This window comes from Podarcis raffonei, chromosome 17 (genome assembly GCF_027172205.1).
Source record: "Podarcis raffonei isolate rPodRaf1 chromosome 17, rPodRaf1.pri, whole genome shotgun sequence".
In the NCBI taxonomy this organism is placed as follows: Eukaryota; Metazoa; Chordata; class Lepidosauria; order Squamata; family Lacertidae; genus Podarcis; species Podarcis raffonei.
The window spans coordinates 6,280,927-6,303,901 of record NC_070618.1 but is presented as its reverse complement, the minus strand read 5'-3'; the positions used below and the strand labels follow the sequence as shown (position 1 = coordinate 6,303,901).

The window sequence follows — 22,975 nt, the reverse complement described above, 5'->3', positions numbered from 1 at the left end:
TCCAGTCTGACCAGAGGCGTCCTGTACACCTTTCCCATCCTGTACAGAAAGGGGTTTTCAGCAACTGCAAATATGTTATGCAAGTTTGGGGTGGGGCAGAGACTGCATCTGCCAAGGTTATCTTCTGCATAGCTGTTAGATTGTCAGAGTGAACCTAAGCAGGTGTTGGTCTGTTGAGTTTCTGGATGCAGACCTTCCAAGCGTCCCTGTTTTCCAGGGACAGTCCCGGATTTACAGAAGCCATCCCGGTTTCTGATTTGATCTTGGAATGTCCCACTTTTCCTTAGGACATCCCTATTTTCCTCAGAGAAATGTTGGTGGGTATGGTAAGATGCCCCTACTTCTATCGGAGAAACGCTGGAGGGTATGGAGTTACACAACCCCCAAGCCATTAAAAATCTTCCCTATACAGTGGTACTTTGGTTCTCAAACTTAATCCGTTCCAGAAGTCCATTCCAAAACCAATGCGTTCCAAAACCAATGCACACTTTCCCATAGAAAGCAATGCAAAACAGATTAATCTGTTCCAGACTTTTAAAAGCAACCCCTAAAACAGCAATTTAACATGAATTTTACTATCCAACGAGACCATCGAGCCATAAAATGAAAGCAATAAACAATGTACTGCAGTCACACAATCAATCCATCAGTAGCTGAACTGGGTTCCAAGCAGTCACAAAAACAGAACAAAAAAGAGCCGCAAAAACAAAAAGACAAAATAAATAGCAAAAACAGACAGACACTCAAAAGAGAAATGTGGCACTCAAAACAGAGCAAAAAAAAAGTTCACAAACAGGAACACTTACTTCCTGGTTTGCAGTGTTTGGGTTCCAAGTTGTTTGAGTACCAAGGCATTTGAGAACCAAGGTACCACCGTACAGGGCTGCCTTCAGATGTCTTCTAAAGGTTGTATAGTTACCGTATTTTTCACTCTATAAGACGCACCAGACCACAAGACGCACCTAGTTTTTGGAGGAGGAAAACAAGGAAAAAAATATTCTGAATCTTAGAAGCCAGAACAGCAAGAGGGATCGCTGCGCAGTGAAAGCAGCAATCGCTCTTGCTGTTCTGGCTTCTGTGATAGCTGTGCAGCCTGCATTCGCTCCATAAGACACACACACATTTCCCCTTACTTTTTAGGAGGGAAAAAGTGAGTCTTATAGAGCAAAAAATACGGTACTCATCTCCTTGGCTCGGGGGACGCTTGGAGGGTTTGTTCTCAATTTTTTAATGAGGGACTCTGCTTCCTGCCACAAACCCTAATGGTGCACATTGTGCCTTGTGCTCCTGGGATAGGATGTACTGCAGGAAAACAGGTTTTGCAAACACACACACTCCTCCAGCAGCAGAAACCGATGTGATTTACCCAGTGGCGTAGCGTGGGGGGTGCAGGGGGGGCCAGCCGCACCGGGCGCAACATCTGGGGCTTAGGGTTAGGGGGCGCAAATCCACAGGTTAGAGGGCGCAAATCCATGGGTTAGGGGGCGCAAATTACTTGCCTTGCCCCGGGTGCTGACAACCCACGCTACGCCACTGGATTTACCAGCACGTAGAAAGGAGCAAAATGTCGGGTGGCCTGTGACTACCTGCCCTTCTTCTGCATTTCCCAACAGAAGGGTGCTCTTTGGATGAAATTGACGTGCTTGCTGCAGTTCCCACGCTGACAAGGCCGGGCTGCTTGATGTCTGCGTCCAAATGGCAACTGACGTATTTCTAACAATCGGCGTGGCTAATGCAAGGCATCGGCTCCGATGGGATTTCACAGTTCTCGACGCTCCTGTCCTTGAAATGATGGAAAAGCATCATGTGCCTTCAGTTGGCAATTATCACAGGCAGTGCATCTCTCGGCCCATCACAAAAGCTTTTAAGCTTGTCAGCTATAGCTTTAGGATTTCCCACCCCCTTCCTAAGGTCTGTTTTGCAAGCCTGGTTTTTTTAATGATCATGATGTGGCAAGAAAGTGGTTCTTTCCTGCTTAAAGTATATGTATTACATTTAACCACTTCTGCTAGAAGGAGATCGTTTAAGGAGCCCAGGGTCATTGGGAAGGAGTTCTGTGTTGGTTTTTTGCAAGGGCAGTGAGCAGGGATGGAGGAGGAATTTGATTCGGTATGCATTTAAAGCCAATTCTATCAAACTTGGGCTTTCCAAAACAATATGAGAACCGAAACACAGCTATCCTTCAAAATTCTCACTCCTCTGATTTTGCAATGCAGTTCTCCAACCAAACAATAATTACAAAAATGAATATATTAAGAAGCAGATATATTAGTGAAAATGTCATACAAAAGTACACTATACAGTGGTACCTCGGGTTAAGTACTTAATTCGTTCCAGAGGTCCATTCTTAACCTGAAACTGTTCTTAACCTGAAGCACCACTTTAGCTAATGGGGCCTCCTGCTGCCGCCGTGCTGCCACAGCACGATTTCTGTTCTTATCCTGAAGCAAAGTTCTTAACCTGAAGCACTATTTCTGGGTTAGCGGAGAGTGTAACCTGAAGCATATGTAACCTGAAGCATATGTAACCCGAGGTAGCACTGTATTAGGAGAAGCTGCTTGCAAAAAATGTGTACATTAGTCAAAAACACATATGAAAAATGTGTTTCTTAGGAGAAATTTGCTTTAAAATGCTGAATAATTCCCACGTGTATTTTTGTTTTTTAATGCAAATTGCTGCAGAAAGGTAGAGAGCTGGATCTAAGATTGGAAAAATGAGAAACTGAGAGAAATAAAATTGACAGGGACAACTGAGGTTATCTTTGGCCTATGTTTGGATTCACTGGTGCTCTTGGAAAGGAGGAGTGGGAAGTCTTACAACCGCCTCCTTAAAAAAAAAAGGTGGTTCTTCCAGCTGGGGATGCCAGAGAATCCTGACAAAAACAGGAGCAGAAATTGCCAGCGCTCACTTATTCATCCCATGTCTGGAACAGAGAACAATCCAGCAAATAGAAATCAGCTTTGTTGCTGTTGCGTTTGGTCAACAAATGATACATCCTTTATAGTTCCCCCTCATTTGCCTTGAGTTTCCTTTGCACTGAAATGAATAGGATGCAGTAACGCAATGACAGTGTAAACTACGTAATTTACCTAATTAATTACATAAATTATGTAATTTTGCCAGAACAGACAGTGGGACAGATAACATAGTCTGTGGCAGAAGATGAACTGCAGAGGAACAGAAACAGGGCTGCCTGTGGTGAAGTGGAGTGCAGAATGATTCCTTTCTCCATCTTTAGTCGCAACCTAGCAAAGGAACTGCGCAAGCATAACCTGCGCAGCCCTCATTTGCTCTCTCATTGCAATGCTCACTGAGACCTAAGTGTTCTTTTCGTCTGGAGCCATAGAAGCTGAAGGCGACTAGTTGTGTGTGTGCCAGTAGAACAGGAGTGGCTAAGCTCTGATCCTCCATCATCCCTGACCAGTGGCCATGCTGGTTGGGGCTGATGGAAGCTGAGCAGAATAGCACCTGCAGGTTCCTCATCCCTGCACTAGAACATCAGTGGAGACTGTTATGTACTGAAGTTCTCACCCTGGGCCAGCAGGGGGATACTGTAGATAGTTATGCAAATAAGGGATCGAAAGTGACGTTCAGTGATTGGATAGTTTTAGAAAATTGTTACAGTTACATTGTACTGGAGCTCTATATAAGCAAGCTGACTGAACCCTTCAGTTCAGTTCTGTCCTGGCCTGTGAATAAACAAGAGCTGTTTGAAGAATCGCTGTGTCGTCTGATATGTTCACCCACAACTTAACACAGACATTCTGTTGTTACTTTTTTTTAGTTGTGGCACAGGCAATAATTGCGAGTATATTCAGCTTATGCTTGATTTCAGGGCATCCAACAGTCTTGAGTTGCAGTAGGGGTAAGAAAATTAAGGAGGCACATGTGTCTTAACCCCAAGGTAAAGGACCCCCGGACAGTTTACCTTGGCGACTATGGAGTTGTGGTGCTCGTCTCGCTTTCAGGCTGAGGGAGCCGGCGTTTGTCCACAGACAGCTTTCCAGGTCATGTAGCCTGCATGGCTAGACCACTTCTGGCGCAATGGGACGCCATGATGGAAACCAGAGCGCACAGAAACACCCTTTACCTTTCCGCCACAACAGTACCTATTTATCTACTTGCACTGGTGTGCTTTTGAACTGCTAGGTTGGCAAGAGCTGGGACACAGAAACGGGAGCTCACCCCATCCTGGGGATTTGAACCGCTGACCTTCTGATCAGCAAGCCCAAGAGGCTCAGTGGTTTAGACCACCCGCGTCCCTCCACCATACTAGAATACTAATATTTGTATAGCACAAAAAGGGGACAATATCCTAGACCCATGTGCTACTGAAAGTCTTGTCTGAATTATCACATACTTCTCATCTTCTTGCACAGGCAGAAAGGCAGATGAACCAATGTCCCAAACACTAAGCAAGAGGTAGCATCCAGAGGCGCAAGCCAATCTCGCAAAATGCGAAGCACGTGAACAACTCCGCTGGGTTAAAGCCAACATTAAGTACACACACGTAAGTCTCGCGGCGCGGTTGGATTCAGTTTATTCATTTGGGTTCTGAGTCAGATCGTTCATCCTGGGGGAGGGCAGAAAAGCCCAAAGCAAACAGAAGTCATGCTACCTTTTAACCACAGCAAGTTTGGAACGATCATGACAGGTTGATCAATAGCTGCTGAAGTGCTGAGCTCTCTTCCTTTGCAGGCGTGTGCACTTAATTCAGCAGCTTGTTTCGTCCAGGACTGCACTTTTTTTGCATAACTTTGGCCTAAACCTTAGGCCCTAAAGAAAACTCTAGAAAGGGAGGAGCCATTTTGGCCCAGCTGCGGATTTCAGAAAAGTTAACAGTTTGCTATGAATGTGCCTTTCTGGACTATTTACTGTATTTCCTCGCAGCTAGCACAGAGGAAGCAAACCATGTCCCTGGCTTAGCATTGTGTCTGAACTCAGGATTGGGGTTTGTTTCACTCCAACAAACCATGGTTGGCAAGCCAAGAACAAACTCAAGCTACAGATTGTGGTTTGTTGAGAGTGAAACAAACCAAAAGCCCTGATTCGGATACAGTCGTGGTTTGCTTCCTCTGTGAATTAGCAGGGGAAAGCGACAGCCTAGAAAGGTACAAACATGGTGCACCATTAACCATGGCTGGCCACAACGTACAAATGAGGCCTGTATGAGGGTTGCATGGCTCAGTGGGCTACACTATATGGTTACACACCATCCCAATCTCTCAGTGGTCCAAGATTCCAGGAGTCTGGGTGTTTATCGAGGGTTTGTATTTCCTTTGGAAATGAGGCAGTGGAAACTGTGGTGTCTTTATGATATATGGTTTATTTACACGTATATATACAACCTGAGCCAATGATGGAGGGGGCCACAGCATTACACTCCAATAGGTTCTTGCTTCTCCCATGGCCACAGTCTTGGATGCCAGCAGAAATTGGAAAGGCCCTCTGTCCCCCTGCTCAGCTTTCTGCGTTTAACCAACACTTTTTCTGTCTATCCTATATTTCAGCCAACTCTGCTTTTTCCCTGCGAACTACCCCCCAGGGAAAGGGGAGGCTCACTGCCACCCAGCACAGAGTATCTCCTTGTTAATCACCTATTACCTCTTTTTTTATTCTCCCTAATGGCTCTTCTCCAGGGACGCAGGTGGCGCTGTGCGTTAAACCACAGAGCCTAGGACTTGCGGTCAGAAGGTCGGCGGTTTGAATCCCCGCGACAGGGTGAGCTCCCGTTGCTTGGTCCCTGCTCCTGCCAACCTAGCAGTTCAAAAGCACGTCAAAGTGCAAGTGGATAAATAGGAACCGCTCCAGCGGGAAGGTAAACGGCATTTCCGTGTGCTGCTCTGGTTCACCAGAAGCGGCTTAGTCATGCTGGCCACATGACCCGGAAGCTGTCTGCGGACAAACGCCGGCTCCCTCGGCCTATAGAGCGAGAGGAACGCGCAACCCCAGAGTCGGTCACGACTGGACCTAATGGTCAGAGGTCCCTTTACCTTTACCTAATGGCTCTTCTCCAGAGTGATTTCCAGAGCACAGAAAATCTGGTTTGGTCTGTATTTTGACACTGTTAAATTCAGCATCTAGCAGCCCATTTCAGTACTCCAAGCAATGATTAAACCCCAACACTCACTAGACCAAGGAATTTAGTGGAGAATCTGGCACTAAGTAACTGAAGCTCACCTCTAAGTTAGAAAAATGAGGCACATTTTCATGCTCTGTAACTTACATTAACAGTGGAATGCCTAAGAATGTAAGATCGTGAATGCTGGATCAGATTAAAGGCCCATCTAGCTCTGCAAAGGGAATAGGGCTCTCTTAACAACTAAATAAGGCAGATCGCCGAAGAATGGATGCCTTTGAATTATGGTGCTGGAGGAGACTCTTGAGAGTCCCATGGACTGCAAAAAGATCAAACCTATTCATTCTTAAGGAAATCAGCCCTGAGCGCTCACTGGAAGGACAGATCCTGAAGCTGAGGCTCCAATACTTTGGCCACCTCATGAGAAGAGAAGACTCCCTGGAAAAGACCCTGATGTTGGGAAAGATGGAGGGCACAAGGAGAAGGGGACGACAGAGGACAAGATGGCTGGACAGTGTTCTTGAAGCTACCAGCATGAGTTTGACCAAACTGCGGGAGGCAGTGGAAGACAGAAGTGCCTGGCGTGCTCTGGTCCAGGGGGTCACAAAGAGTCGGACATGACTAAGCGACTAAACAACAACTGTTAGCTCTCTTAAACCACAGTTCCCAGGATTCTTTGAGAGAAGTAATGACTGTTCAAAGTGGTACGATACTACTTTAACTGTATGGTGCAGATGGAGCCTCAGTGTAGCATGGGAATGAATGAAAAGGACCAGAGAACATTTTGCCTTCAGAGTGTTTTACTAGATAGACTCACGGCTCCCAGAAGTTCAATATTCTTGCTTGTTTGTTTATCTGACTCAGGCAAGTTTACCACCTATGAGAAACTTGATTTGCTGAGAAAATTAGAAATGAGGATATTAATTTAATGCCCTGTGTCATTCGGTATAAACTGCTGTGGAAATGCCTTATCAGCTTCCTCTTCCTGATAGCGTGTCCCTTGGTTTTTGTAACCATAGCAATCTCAGTGCTTGTATTCATTTGACTTGCATCTTTGTGCAGCACGACTCTTATCATGTTCTAAATGGAGCCTTGTTTTCTAATGAACTGGGGGGGTAGGCAAATAAATTTGACTCACTCAATGAGAAAATAACATTCTAAAGAGAAAATGTTCATCAACTGTAGCTCAGAAGGCTCCACCGTAAAGCCACAAATATGGGTAAATGGAATTGTCCAAAAGGCGCTTGGTGGAACAAAGATCTTGCCTGCCTCTGAAATACCTTTGCTAGGAGAGGATATATTTAAAACCATAATCACACAAACAGCCTTGTAAAAGGTAAAAAAAATAACATTTACTCACTCATAGTTTCTGTTGCAGAATATCAGATACAGCAGTTTTGTTCAGGCAGGCTTAAGATGGTAATTCAGTTTCAAAGACATGCTTAAGTCTGCTTTAAGATGGTGTCTGAGCAATTAAGCTCAGATATGCAGATTGTTCTGACATTTCTGGCTTGGCGTTGAGATGAAGAGGTAAGAGTGAAGAGAGGCAAAAAAGGATGTGCCCACACAGGCAAGGCCAGATTTAGGTTTGATGAGGCCCTAAGCTAATGAAGGTAATGACCGCTCCCCGCATAAAAACGGGGGGGGCACTCTTTGCGTGGAGGCGCGCAACCCCTGGATCTGGAGCAGCTCCATCAGCATAGGCTTGGCTTCGCCTTCCCTCAGGTGGGATACCTGGAGGTCTCCACCTACCTCAGTCAGCTGTCCAATCCCACTTGGGGGAAGCGTTGCCAAGGAGACCAGGCCAGGTAGGGGAGGGACTACCTGCCCACACAATAGAGGGAGGATCTTACCTGGGAATCCTCACTTGACTGCAGAGCTTCTCCCACCCTACCCACCCTCAGTTAATGTCTTGTTTTGCAGGTTAACTTTTCTTCACAGGTTTGCAGGTTAACTTTTCTTCACAGGTATGCGGGCGCTGCTACGTTAAGGTCTCTGTTAAAGGGCCAGAAAGGAATTTCCCTGCATTGGCAGGTTTTGCCTTTCCCGTAGCAAAACGTCACAATTTTGGTGGTATCAGGCCTTGGACGGAATCCTTTAGTCTATCTTCCTCGTTGCAGCGATGATACCAGGGTTCCCCGTTAAAGGGGTTTCTGAAGGGAGGCTTTGACCATACGCCGAAAAGTCGTCATTGCTCTCCCCTGCAGCGGCGGCATAACGGGGGTGGCTATCTCTGCTTGAACATTTGTTCTCCAGAGCCGGCCCATCCCCCCCACACACACTGGATAACCCTGATGCTCCCTAGGTCCCCGGCTGGGGACTGGGGAGGGATAACGCCCAATGTCTGAGCCAAGGTCTACCCACATTTGAAATTTAATAAAGTTGTGGCCAATTTAATCCCATAGCACGTTGTCTTGAGTCGTTATTCCACATGGCGGGGGGGCCGCTCGGGATCTGGGGGACTCCGCCTGTCCACGCAATGGAGCCCTTTATATGTCCAGCTGTCCTTTGTCAACAACAAATTGTCACTGTTTTTTGTGTTGAATATATGCTCTATGGTAATTTATGGACCTAATAGGTATCTCAAGGCATTTGCACATGTAGCCATGCAACCAGTCCATGCAGAATGTAGGCACCCTATATGTAGAAATGAGCAAACCAGTGATGTTTTAGGGAGCAGGCTAGCAGGCGGAGTCCATTACTTACATAACAGGAGCCTACACAACACAAAGCACTGTTGCTGTATGTAGGTTTTATTTTATTTTAATCTTATATTTTGGAAATGTACATCCAGGTGTTTTTTCCCTTTAAAATTTTTTGGGGCCCCCAAGAGAGTGGGGCCCTAATCTATAGCTTATTTAGCTTATACGTAAATCCAGCACTGCACACAAGGAGAATATTTATACGGCTACACCCTTCCCCTGTCAGGGCACAATGGGAGTTCTCTCTAGCAAACTTACAGGAAAGCTCCGAGCTTCAGCTCCTATCATGTGCCTATCTAGAAAACATGCATTGTTGGTTTGAGGTCACATGAAATATCCCACATGTATTGCTCTGAGGCGTTATGTAAATGGAGCTATTGCTTAGGCCAGGAGGGGCTAGCATGGCACCTTTCAGGTGCTGCTGAACTACAGTTCCCATCATCCTTGACCATTGGCCATGCTGGCTGGGGCTGATGAGAGTTGGAGTCCCACAACATCCAATGGACACCATGTTGCCTACCCTGTCTTAGGCAGAATGTGCTGGGCCCGGGGGTAACCCATGAAACACGGTCCAGGACTGGTCCAGAATCCAAAGGTTCTGCTAGTAGTCAGTCCGACAGGGCCAAGGCAGGACACCAGGCAAGGACAGGTACAGGATCTAGCATACAGCAACGTTGCTCCCGCAACCTGGGGCAGGGTCCAACAGCCTTTTATCTTTGTTGGGGTAACAGCCGGTCCTGATCCCCCAGCGACTCACCTCCCTGTCTCACCCAAAGGTGAGCACTCCTCCTGCAAGTACTCAGGTCTTTCCTTCTCTCAGACCTTAGTCTCTGCAGCTCAGGAGACGTCAGTGGTTTACTAGACCCACGGGTCACCTCAGTCTCCCCTGACCCAACCGGTAGTGGAGCAGCTGTAAGTGATGGCCCAGCTGCAGGCAACGAGGTAATCCCCGCATCTGGAGCCAGGGCAGGCTCCGGCCCCGTCTCGGCCCAGCTGGTGTTTGTTTCAGGGGAACTTTTGCAGACTGGGACTCTTCAGGATCAGGCCCCAGACTTGGTTCAGATGATGCCTGAGGCAAAGGATCCGGTGCAGACTGAGTCTCCTCTGGTTCCGAGCCCAAGTCCCAGGCCATCACACAGAGCCAATCAAGAGCAGGAGGTAATGCTTGCTTAATGATAACTAGCCAAGTGTGAGTCTTGCAAGCTGCCCATTCAATTCAGTATGGGTTTTGCAAGTAGTTTCCTGGCAGACTCTTTGAGTCAGATCTGTCTGTCTTCCCATCTGCAACCTTGATGACCCACCTGAGACAGCCACCCCATAGCGGAGCCGTCAGTTCTCTCCTTGGGTCAGCCAATTTCTCTAATTAGCTAGAGTTTTCAAAGCAGCAATGGGCTTTGTTTCCATTACGGTCTCTTCATGCACCCAGGACACAGTGTATGTTTCCATACTGAACACTCATCAAAGACACTCATCAAAGAACTTGTTCTCTCTCGTAAGACATCCCAGCAAAGAACATTTTCAGCCTTCCTGGAAGAAACTGGATGTATGCATACTTACGGAGAACAAAGACTTTGTCCGTGATCGCCACTGTTGCCTTCGTAAAACTTTCCCCTCTGGGTGTTGGTCTTCTGAAGTTCCATCCTGCAAATGCATCTTAGACATTCATAATAAAGACCTGAGGCAATTAACATCCAGCAGTTATTCTCCGGATTATACTCCTCTCCCCTTCGCTCTCATGCTTGCCTTGTTCTAGCCAGCTTTTGAGAGCACCAGGATCTAAGCTAGAACTTCTGAGGGCTGAACTTGAGCAGATGTTAACCAGCAATAGAAAGAAGGTTGCAGGTTCCCTCTGGGTGTTATTGTACTTCAACTCCCACCAGACCAAGTCAATATGACCAATGGTCAGGGATGATGGGAGTTTAGGTCCAACAATATCTGAAGTATACCTGAAGGAGCGTCTCCATCCCTATTGTTCAGCCCGGACACTGAGGTCCAGCTTGGAGGGCCTTCTGGTGGTTTCCTCACTGTGAGAAGTGAAGCTACAGGGAACCAGGCAGAGGGCCTTCTCGGTAGTGGCACCTGCCCTGTGGAACGCCCTCCCATCAGATGTCAAGGAAATAAACAACTATCTGACTTTTAGAAGACATCCGAAGGCAGCCCTGTTTAGGGAAGTTTTTAATGTTTGATGTTTTATCGTGTTCTTAATATTCTCTTGGGAGCTGCCCACAGTGGCTGGGGAAGCCCAGCCAGATGGATACGGTATAAATAATAAACTGTTGTTGTTATGATCCACGGGTTCCCTATCCTTGCTGTAGAACTGGACCCTGAACCCTCCTTCAAGCAAATCTGTGGGGACTGTGGCCTCAGATTACCTCTTCCCAGGGAACTCTGGGAAGTGTAGTTCTGTGATGGGAAGAGGGGTCTCCTATCAATTCTCAGCACCCTTGGCGAACTACAGTTCCCAGGATTCTTTGCAGGAGGCCATGGCTGTTTAAAGTGATGTGAGACTGCTTTAGATGTATAGTGCAGATGGGGCCTAAGCGTTTTGGCTGAAATAATTATTTAAATCCCGTCTCCCCCAGCTCAGACTCAACACACTGGCTCCCTAGTTAGAGATCTTTCTGAGAAAAAGATTGCTTTCTCCCTCCCATGCTCCAAATTACTTTATGCATGCCTACCTTTAAAAAGAGTTTGAAACTCATTATCTACACACCAATAACCTCTGCTTTTAGGTTTACAGAGATAGGTCTTAGTAATAACTCTTAACAAAACCTTGCGCATGAAGAATATTTCTGTAACAGAAAGGAATGTGGGGTCTCCTTGTCTGAAGACTCCAAAAGTGAACCTTCTTGGAGAAAATCCAGTCAAGTCTTGTCAGCTGATAAAGACATCCTATGTCCTTTTAAAATGTGGTTTTTTGGGGGGCGGGGGCTATTGAGTTGTTTTTATTTTTATTAGTTATTTTGTGGTTTTATATATTATTTTATTCTGTGAACTGCCCTGAGACCCCCGGGTATAGGGCGATATATAAATAATAATAATAATAATAGGGATGGTATGTTTCTTGCACAGGTAAATGGAAGATCTGGAGACACGCAAGGCACGTCGGATAGAGCAGATGGTAGCCAAATGGCTCCGGCGGTCACGAGATCATGCAGCCAGGTAGTTATTTTAAGGAAATGTCATAAAAAGGGGGGGTACCCTAGTTTCATAGGGGCATAGTTTGGATGTGGGTGTTTTGCATGGCTATTCCCGCCCCCTCCCACAGAATGGAATAAATAAAGACACAGGACACCGAATTTACGTTAATGGGAGAAAAAAGGAACTGCTTCGCAAGTTTTTCAGAGGTTCCCTGTAACCCAACTGCCCCTCTGCTTTCCTTCCCTGTTCCGATGGCAGTTCACTGACACATACACACACTCCCCCCCCCCCACTTCCTGTCCAAATCCTGGTTTCCCCTGCCAGTCTTCTCTTTATTCTCCTCTTGTGCTGGTCCCAAGGGTTATCCGTGCAGTGAGGTCCGAGTCCAGTCTGAGGTCGAGGGTGCGGTATGGAGGCTGCCCGTCAAAGCTGAAGCAGGGTCCAAGGCAGGGAGTCGGGTGAGGTCAGGAACTCTGGCAGAAGAGCAGGACAGGGTGCAGGCAGGAACAGGCTACCAACAATGTTGCTCCCGCAACCTGGGACTGGGGCTGGCTGGCTTTTATCTGCCCCGAGGCATAGGGCGGCCCCGGTCCACAGGTGCCTTGCCTCTCTTGGCCTGGAGGCGAGCCCTCCTCCTGCAGGAACTTAGTTCCCTCCGCCTCTCTGCCCTGAGCCTCTGCAGCTCAGGAGAGGCTGGAGGGTTACCAGACCCAGAGGCAACCTCAGCTTCCCCTGACGGGGCTGAGAGTGGAGCATCTGTAGGCAATGGGTCCTCCATCACCTCAGGAGCCAGAGCAGACTCAGCTGGTGCCTGTACCTGAGGATCCAGCACAGGTGAGGACGCTTCAGGCTCAGGCCCCAGCCCCGGTTCAGCTGGTTCTGGAGGTGGGGAATCCTGTGCAGGCTGGGATTCCTCAGGTTCAGCCTCCGAGTCAAATCCCAGGCCATCACACCTCTTCTCACATATCCTTCTGTTCCTGGTCTGCCCGCCTGCCTTTCTCTCACACACACTGTGTGGTCTCAGAAAATGCCCGCCTCTGCCTCCTGCAATTGCTCCACTCGACACTGCTGCTCTCTGATTTCTCTCTCACCTCCTTTGCCCTCTCTGGGGCATATGCTGAAAGCTGGAGCCTTAATCTATCCAGGCTGCCATGCCAGTGCTTGCTAATCTTTCTGCCCGTCTGCCACTTAAACTATGCTACGTCCTGGCAAGCTCTGGAAGTTGTCACCCTGCGATACCAGGAGTGCTGCCAACATTCCTGTGCCTACTTCCATTATCTCCACTTCTTTTCATGCCAGCCTCTCCTCCCTCCCTGGCCGCCCAGGGCACTTGCTGTAAGCAGAAGTCCTAGAATGGCTGAAACAACTTGCTTGCCAACTCTCCCCCTTCCTTCCTTGCCGCTGCCCAGTTCAATAAGAGCCTCTCTCTTTGGGCTCCCAGGCTGCCTGCCTGGAGAACAAAGGCTGTGACCTCATCCTGACATTTTCTGATGCAGACAGTGGCTGTTGTGACATCATCCTGGTGTTGCCCACCTGAAGCAGGAATAGGTGGTCCCCTCCCACAGCTGCTGTCCTTCTGGCAGAAAAAAAGAAAAATGTTATGCCCCAATACCTGCACATTGTTGTCATTGCCATTACTTGTTATTTACTCACTATACAACTAATCCAGAATGCGGCAGCCAGACTGGTGACTGGGAGTGGCCGCCATAGAACACCAGCCCTGAAAGACCTACATTGGCTCCCAGTACATTTCCAAGCACGATTCAAAGTGTTGGTGCTGACCTTTAAAGCCCTAAATGGCCTCGGCCCAGTATACCTAAAGGAGCATCTCCACCCCCATTATTCAGCCTGGACACTGAGGTCCAGCTCCAAGGGCCTTCTGGCGGTTCCCTCACTGCGAGAAGGGAGGTTACAGGGAACCAGGCAAAGGGCCTTCTCAGTGGTGGTGCCCATCCTGTGGAACACCCTTCAGATGTCAAGGAAATAAACAACTGTCTGACTTTTAGAAGACATCTGAAGGCAACCCTGTTTAGGGAAGTCTTTAATGTTTGATGTTTTATTCTGTTTTTAATATTCTGTTGGGAACTGCCCAGAGTGACTGAGGAAGCCCAGCCAGATGGGTGGGGTATAAATAACAAAATTACTATTGTTGTTTGTTATGTACTGAGTTGAATAGGATCCAAACTGCAGCAGTCTGATTGGTCCTAGAACAATGCAGCAGTATGATTGGTTGGCAGGAACCACCCAATCATGCTCCAGATAGAAGTGAATCCACAACCTGATTGGCTTACAGTAGAATTCCGGAGTTAGCCAATCATGTGCAGCCCATTGTGTAAATAATGTATATAAAGCAGATACCTTGAGGGGACTTTCATTCGTTCCTCCTCACCACTATGAGCTGAATAAAGAGCATGAAATCACTTTGCGACTCTACAAATGTACCATAAACAAGGCCCTCACGGCCCATGCATACCCAGTGCCAGTGGTCAGCCATGTCCTTGCTACCCTGGCTGGGTCGAAAATTTTTGGCAAGCTGGACCTGGCCCAAGCATATCAACAGCTGCCAGTAGATGAGGCCACAGCAGAGGCACAGACGATTGTGACGCACAGAGGAGCGTTCATGTTGTATTTGATTTCTTTCCCATCAGTGGTGGAGAATCTGCCTTGCATGCAGAAGATTTCAGGTTCCATCCCCAGTGTCTCTGGGTACATCTGGGAGAGAGCCCTGTTTGAAACCCTGGAGAGTTGAGCCTTCTTCTCTTGGGGGTCCCCCAGTTTGTGCCTCTCACCAGTCCTCTGTGTCCAAGCCAGTCCATGACAGACACTTCCAAACTGTTGCTATTTTCAGGAAGGAATCAATAACGTCCTAGCAAATTCAGGTTGTGAATTTCTAGTCGATTGGGAGGCCCTGTGCAATAGACTCAGTTCTCCAAAAAGATCAGACTTCCTGCAATATGGAAAGTGACACAAAAATGCACCGGAAAGTATTTATATTTATTTATTTTATTTATACCCTGCCCATCTGGCTGGGTTTCCCCAGCCACTCTGGGCGGCTCCCAACAGAATTAAAAGGACTACAGAGTGGGATGGAAAAGGATACCTTCCTGCACCCCTATGGACAACCTTCTTTTTCATATATAAATTTATTTAATTTTACATAATAGTTATACATAACAAACATATCAATTCAAACAAACAACATCAGCAACAAAGAACACAAAAGGTTATCTCAAACCTTCAGACCTCCATCTACCCCTCCATGGGTTCCATTTTTATAATTTTGTTCCTGCATCTTTTTCTGTAATCTATCTACTGTAATAATAAATGTCCATAATATCCAATTTACTGTAATCTACTTAATAATAAATGTCCATAATATCCAAAGCCCACATTTCTTTTCAAGTGTTTTTTATATTCCTGCTACTGATTTTAACCGTTTACAGTGATCTCTCAAATATGTTTTAAAGTCATCCCAGTCCGTAATAAAGATTTGGTCTTCCTGATTTCTGATCTTTCCTGTAATTTTTGCCATTTCGGCATATTCCATCAACTTGGTCTGCCATTCATCTTTGTCTTCTTTCCGTCTCTGGGCTGAGAGCATCTGTGCTGCTGTCGCCACATACATAAAAATAAATTTCTTATCTACCTATAATGTCTAATAAAAAAAGCTTCTGTTTTTTTAACAAAAGTTATGTTAAACATTTTCCCCCCAATTCATTATATATCAATTCCTATGAACAACTTTCTTAAGCATTTTTCTTATATAAATTTTTTTTTGCAGGGGCAGAGCGTCAGTGGGTGACAGAGCATCGGACAGCATTAATCAGCCGCCAACTCGTGTGAAGCTCACAGTGGAGGTCCAAAAAGATGTGCTACTTGGACATTATGGCTTTGAAGTTTCCCAGAATATTCCCCTTCTTATCACCTCGGTTGCTGCAGGTAGGGATGCCTTTCTCGTCCCACATGGGGACTGTGATATCTCTCTAAGGTAACACCAAATAACATGCAATGAGGACAGAGCGGTGGGGTGGGTGGCAGGAATGAATCACACAGAGTAGGCAAAGTTAACTCTTTATTCGAAGGAACAAGGTCTGCTCAGGAGCGCCAGGTCTAATAGCTCAGTTGGTTAGACCATGGTGCTGATAACGCCAAGGTTGCAGGTTCGATCCCTGTATGGACCAGCTGCATATTCCTGCATTGCAGGGGGTTGGACTAGATGATCCTCAGGGTCCCTTCTAACTCTACAGTGCTATGCTATGATTCTGCTATAATGACCACAGCAAATTTTTTAAACTTTTCAGATACATACATTTCACTGATGTTACATTCATTTTGACATTTTAAAACTTGACTTCCTTCCCCCCCCTCTTTCTGCAGTTCCTTAAATTTATTTTCAATTTCCTCTGCATATCCAAATTAACTTAACTTACTCATTTATTTATCATTCATATATTCTTCTTTCTTTTTTGGCGATCACTCGTAGCCGAGTAAGATTGTCTTCCATAAACACGGTTTTAACAATGAGTCCGTAAGTGACTGTGGAGGCCAATTCTGGAAGCATACGTCCTTCCACAGTGGGGACATTGGTTCCCGGGTGGGAGTTGATCATGGTGTGGATTTGCCAAGCGTGCCATCCTCTTAACATGTTTCTGCCTTGCGTTCTGAGTTTGAGTGTCTTCAAAGTCCATGACACCTTTGGTAAAAGCTGTTCATATATATATATATGTTCATACACACACACACACACACACACACACACTTATATAGCTGCAGGTTATTACAATAATCTTGCCAATGTTTTTATCTGTTTACAGTTTATCTGTAAATATTCAATAAACCATTTCCATTCGTTTATAAAAAGTTTGTTATCTTTATTTCTTATTCTTCTGGCCATTTTTGTATATTCCATAAGTTTTTGTATCATTCTTCCTTTGCTGGGACTACTTCTTTCCATTTTTGGGAACAGCAACTCTTCGTCATAGGACTTGCCCCTATGTCACAGTTGTGGAGACTGAAGGTCCCCAGCTTCATGCAACTGCCTGAATCTCCTCCTTCCTGGGTCCTTCCCAAGCAATCTGAGACTACACCAATGTGCCTGTCTCTGCTCCTCTCTCTTCATACCTCTTCTGGTTCTGGGAGACCAAGGAGAGGGGAGCTTGTTGCAGCAAGAGGGGGACATACCCAGCCTGACTCATCTCCTGCTTCTGAGGAGGAGCACTACTATTCCTTCCTGAACTGACTAGGGTGGGATGGAGTTGCTCAGTGGTGCAGTTACAGCTCTTTGGGTAACTTTGGTTTGCATTTTCATGTTGCAAGATGTCTGAAGTGAGGCTCCAGCTTTCTGCAATTCGAGTTGATTTTGTAAACCCAGAGAGATCATTTGTCCCTAACAAGGCCCTGACATTTTGCAGGCAGCACCGCTGACGGGAAGCTTTTGCCGGGGGATCACATCATTGCAATAAACAACAAAGCAGCTGAAGAGGACGTTACCGGGGAACAAGCAGCCGCTCTTTTAAGGTGCTATACATGAGCATGTCCAAAGCATTAGATAATGCAGCCGGGCTCCAGGGAAAGCTTAGGTTCTCTCTTTTTATATATATAAATCCATTTATTTGATTTTTCAGATTAAAGTTTTACAATCGCATATCCAGCGCGGGTGGCACTGTGGGTAAAACCTCAGCGCCTAGGGCTTGCCGATCGCATGGTCAGCGGTTCGAATCCCTGCGGCAGGGTGAGCTCCCGTCTTTGGGTCCCAGCTCCTGCCCACCTAGCAGTTCGAAAGCACCCCTAAGTGCAAGTAGATAAATAGGTACCGCTTTATAGCGGGAAGGTAAACAGTGTTTCTGTGCGCTGCGCTGGTGCTGGCTCGCCAGAGCAGCTTCGTCACGCTGGCCACGTGACCCGGAAGTGTCTCCGGACAGCGCTGGCCCCCGGCCTCTTAAGTGAGATGGGCGCACAACCCTAGAGTCGGACACGACTGGCCCGTACGGGCAGGGGTACCTTACCTTACATGAGCATGCCCAAAGAATTAGATAATGCAGCTGGGCTCCAGGAAAAGCTTAGGTTCTCTCTTTATATATATATAAATTCATTTATTTGACTTTTCAGATTAAAGTTTTACAATCGCATATACAACATAAAAACAAGATTCCAAAGAATCTCCTGGACTTCCCTCCTCCCTTTTGTGGCTCCTATTGTTAATCATTTCCTCCTGCATCTTTCATCATAATCCAAATCTTTTACATCTCATGTCCAAAATTCACCATTAAACTGCAAGTGTTATTCCAATCCTACTAACGATTTTAACTGTTTGCAATGGTTTTTAAGGTAAATTATAAATTCCCCCCATTCCTGATTAAAATTTTGGTCTTCCTGATTTCTGATTCTTCTGGTCAGTTTTGCCATTTCGGCATAATCCATCAACTTAATCTGCCATTCTTCTCTGGTAGGGACAGGGACAGCTTAGGTTCTCACCAGAGATTTGTGCTAGCAAAGACAGGGTTTGGGTATCCCAAGGAGGATCCAGATTTTTCTGTGGCATCTCCTAACCATGTTCAATCAAGAGTTACTTATTTCTGAAGTCCCTTGGTGTCACGGTCCGGTTCACGGGCGATCGAAGTCCTGGCAGGGGACATCAGGACCGGGGGCAAGATGGTGGGGTGGGAGCAGGAACAGGGGTCCAGAAGCCAGGACTCAGGAAACCAGGAGAGCTGGGAGTCATGAAGTCAAGGGTCCAAGGATCAAGAAGCAAGGAGTCAAGGAACCAAACGCAGCAAGGCAGGGAACGTGTTTTGTAATAATAATAATTATTATTATTATTTATTTATTTATTTATACCCCAGCCACTCTGGGCGGCTTCCAAAAAAATATTAAAATACTGTAATACATCAAACATTAAAAGCTTCCCTAAACAGGGCTGCCTTCAGATGTCTTCTAAAAGTCTGGTAGTTGTTGTTCTCTTTGACATCTGGTGGGAGGGCGTTCCACAGGGAGGGCGCCACTACCGAGAAGGCCCTCTGCCTGGTTCCCTGTAACTTGGCTTCTCGCAGTGAGGGAACCACCAGAAGGCCCTCGGCGCTGGACCTCAGTGTCCGGGTAGAACGGTGGGGGTGGAGACGCTCCGTCAGCTGTGGCAAAGAGCTGAAGGGAAATGCTGACCTTATATCCCTTCCCAGCTCTTGCCACCAGGTGCTGTGAGTTACCAATTGGCCTCACCTGTGAGGCCGCGCCTTGCCTCTTCAGAACAAACTTAGGAAGGCCCCAGTCCTGGTCACAGGGCCTGGCTTCTGCACACATACCTGACACATAGCACTTTACAGAATACAGTGGTACCTCGGGTTAAGTACTTAATTCGTTCCGGAGGTTCGTTCTTAACCTGAAACTGTTCTTAACCTGAAGCACCACTTTAGCTATTGGGGCCTCCTGCTGCTGCCACAGCTCAATTTCTGTTCTCATCCTGAAGCAAAGTTCTTAACCCGAGGTAATATTTCTGGGTTAGCAGAGTCTGTAACCTGAAGCGTATGTAACCCGAAGGACCACTTTACAAGTCATATGGTGTTTGAGATGGCAGCGAAGCATCCAGACAGGAATATTGGGGAGATGGTTGGAGATGCAAGACTTGAATGAGGAAGACAGTTTAAATTAGAGTGATAGAGGTAACTTGGGTGTTATCTGTGTGGCGCTGATGGTCTAAACCACTGAGTCTCTTGGGCTTGCCGTTCAGAAGGTCAGCAGTTCGAATCCCCACAACAGGGTGAGCTCCCATTGCTCGGTCCCAGCTCCTGCCAACCTAGCAGTTTGAAAGCACACCAGTGCAAGTAGATAAATAGGTACCACTGTGGCGGGAAAGTAAACGGCGTTTCTGTGCGCTCTGGTTTCCATCACGGTGTCCTGTTGCGCCCAGAAGCGGTTTAGTCTTGCTGGCCACATGACCCAGAAAGTTGTCTGTGGACAAACGCTGGCTCCCTCAGCCTGAAAGCAAGATGATTGCCACAACCCCATAATCACCTTTGACCAGACTTAACCATCCAGGGGTCCTTTACCTTTTACCTTTTACCATCTGTGTATAAGTGGTACTGAAAGCAACGGGGCCTGGATGAAGTCAATAACTCATAGTGCAGTGGTACCTCGGGTTACATACGCTTCAGGTTACATACGCTTCAGGTTACAGACTCCGCTAACCCAGAAATAGTGCTTCAGGTTAAGAACTTTGCTTCAGGATGAGAACAGAAATCGGCGGTGTGGCAGCAGCAGGAGGTCCCATTAGCTAAAGTGGTGCTTCAGGTTAAGAACAGTTTCAGGTTAAGAACAGACCTCCGGAACGAATTAAGTACTTAACCCGAGGTACCACTGTACGTCTTTAGATAAAAGGTAGTTTTGCTACTATCCAGGGTATGTATTATCTCCCTTGTGGAAACAGCTGTTGTATATTTTCATTTTCTTTCTTTTTTGCCTTACAGGGAATCAGAAGACACTCTCCAGTTTACAGTTCTCCGATGCACCTCGGTAAATTGCCTTCATGTACCCCTGGGGTTTGAAATGCTCCTGGGGGGGTCAGGGTTTGGCCTTCTGGTGGGTGTGCGCAAACGAGATGTTCCCGGAGGTAATCTTAAGAGTTACAAAGGATGAGTAGGGGGAGATGTCCCTGAGACTAGGGAACCTGCACTTTTTGCAACTCAGGAGAAGCCACACACATCACTGGCGGACATTTTGCCCTCACCGTAATGTTGCTGCCATCCTGGCATTAGTGCAACATTATGGACAGAGGGTTGAGCACCCACTGCATGCCAACGTGTGTGACCGTATCCTGTTGACAGCCTGTCGAGATGAAGATAAGCTGCTTCCAGGGAGCAGCTAGGGGGTAAAGAAAAGCAGGCACAAGGTGGCGCTTAACCCTTGCCTTCCTGCTGTTTTCCCCTTCCAAATCACTCTCCAAATATGTTTTCTGCATTTAGAAACCTTCCCGTGAGAACAGCCATACGAGTGAGGTCCACTTTGGTGCCCAGTGAAGACTTTCTAATTCACTCTGACGTTTTCATTGCGTTTTAAATCTGAGCTGCTTTTGGGGTTTTTTTCCAGCTTTTCAATTTTTATTTATGCTTTTCAAGTTTATACATTTCACTAGTTGTATACATTTTGCTAATTTTACAATCATTTTAACATTTCAAAACTGGACTTCCTTCCCCCTCTTTCTGCCGTTCCTTAAATTTATTTTTAATATCCTCTGCATATCCAAATTCACTCAATTTGCTCATTCATTCACCTGCTTTAAATACAGACTCTTATAGAAACTGCAGGTTATTGCAAAACTGAGCTGTTTTACTCTGTCTCCGTTGTAACCTGGATATTGCCCCAGCTTTTTGGTGGGCTTTAATGACGACGTTTCACGTTTTGAGCATGGTTTGGTTTTGTAAGCCACTTATTTATTTATTTCTGGGTGAGGATGCACATTCAGTCAATAAATTTGGAGCAATTCAAACAGCGAAAGCGTTGTCTCCCACTCCACACATTTCTCCATTTCTGATTCGCCCCCTCCCTGCAAGTCATTTTTTAAAACAACAACAACAACAAAACAACAACAACAACAGATCATTAGGCTACCATTTCTCTGCATTGGGTTGCCGTAGGCAAACGAAAAGGAAGTCCTTCTCCTTAAGGTGCTCTTTGTGAAGTTCCCAGAGGCGTCAGGAGAGCTGTTGCAGGAAAGAACGCTGGTCAAAATGGACGCTTGATCAGATCCAGCAGGACTATTTTTAATGGCTTGGTAGCAGAGACGGAGCTAGCTGCTCCGGCACCCGGAGCAGCGCACATGCTGTGCTCCCAGGGGCGGGGCAAGCTGCCCACGGGGGGACGGGGTGAGAGTCCCAGGGGAGCACAGAGGCGTGCATACCAAAGGTTGAGCCGCCCGTGGCGGGCTGCTTCCTGGGGGTGAGTGAAGGGAGCCACACCGCTTTGCCAGCAGCCTTCCTCCCTTCCCTCTTCCTTTTGACAGCTCGGGGGAGGCTCCCCCTGTTGGCATGCAACCAAGGAAACGGGGGCAATTGGCAGGCCCCCAGCTGGCTCCAGCCCACCGGCCGGTGTGCCAGGCAACCTCCAGTCCTTGGTGCAGCATGAATCTGTGACCTGAGCGTCAAAAGCTAGGGCACGCTACTCAGCAGAGTAAACACTGCCCAAACAGAAGGGGCAGGAGAGGCTGTGTGAGTATATTTACAGGCAGTTTATTCAGCGTATATGAGGGCAAAAGGAAACATATCTGATCTCCTTCGTGTCCAAAGCAAAAGTTATAGACAAATGGAAGTTCCCAGCATACTGTGCTGGCATGTAAACAGACATGTGACACACAACAATCATGCCTGTTCCTTAAGGTGAAATGGAATATCCCAACACTCCCTGTTATGTACTGACATTCTCACCCTGGGCCAGAAGGGGGATACTGTAGATAGTTATGCAAATAAGGGATCGAAAGTGACGTTCAGTGATTGGATAGTTTTAGAAAATTGTTACAGTTACGTTGTACTGGAGCTCTATATAAGCAGGCTGACTGAACCCTTCAGTTCAGTTCTGTTCTGGCCTGTGAATAAACAAGAGCTGTTTGAAGAATCGCTGTGTCGTCTGATATGTTCACCCACAACTTAACACTGGCGACGAAGGTGGGATTGATGGACAACAAAGCACAGCCAGATGCAGCCACCCTCTGAGCGGAGCTGAATCACTGAGCGAAATCACTGAACGTCACTTTCGGCCCCTTATTTGCATAACTATCTACAGTATCCCCCTGCTGGCCCAGGGTGAGAACTTCAGTACATAACACTCCCCCCCACACACACACACACCCCAGGAAGTAGCCTGGGAGCGGGGGGCAATGGTGACTCCCAAGCCTCCCCCGAGCTGTCAAAACAAAGGGGGAAGGGGAGAAAGCCGCTGGCAAAGCGGCACAGCTCCGCCCCTTCCCCCAACGGATTGGGGTAGGCTTGGGAGTCGCGGGCAGGTGGCGCGCCAAATGTCACCCCCCTCAGTGATGACACCCGGGGAGGACCAACCCCACCAGTGGAGG

The 22,975-nt window shown here is 47.0% G+C and overlaps 1 protein-coding gene and 1 non-coding gene across 4 annotated transcripts in view; both read left to right on the top strand.

Annotated features, from left to right (window-relative positions):
- Window positions 1–22,975, top strand: part of FRMPD1 (FERM and PDZ domain containing 1) — an 85,380-nt gene that overhangs the window by 34,249 nt on the left and 28,156 nt on the right. The window contains exons 2-6 of one of the 3 annotated variants that reach the window (XM_053370531.1): window positions 4,380–4,510; window positions 11,854–11,943; window positions 15,704–15,861; window positions 17,334–17,439; window positions 20,382–20,427. In XM_053370531.1, the coding sequence (XP_053226506.1) occupies window positions 11,858–11,943; window positions 15,704–15,861; window positions 17,334–17,439; window positions 20,382–20,427 (396 nt within the window). In that variant the 5' untranslated portion in view covers window positions 4,380–4,510; window positions 11,854–11,857. Of the gene's footprint in view, window positions 1–4,379; window positions 4,511–11,853; window positions 11,944–15,703; window positions 15,862–17,333; window positions 17,440–20,381; window positions 20,428–22,975 lie in introns of those variants that run through there. The other 2 variants (XM_053370532.1, XM_053370533.1) reach the window with 2 other exon arrangements.
- Window positions 16,030–16,103, top strand: TRNAI-GAU (transfer RNA isoleucine (anticodon GAU)). The gene has a single exon. It is a non-coding gene; the product is annotated as a tRNA-Ile (tRNA).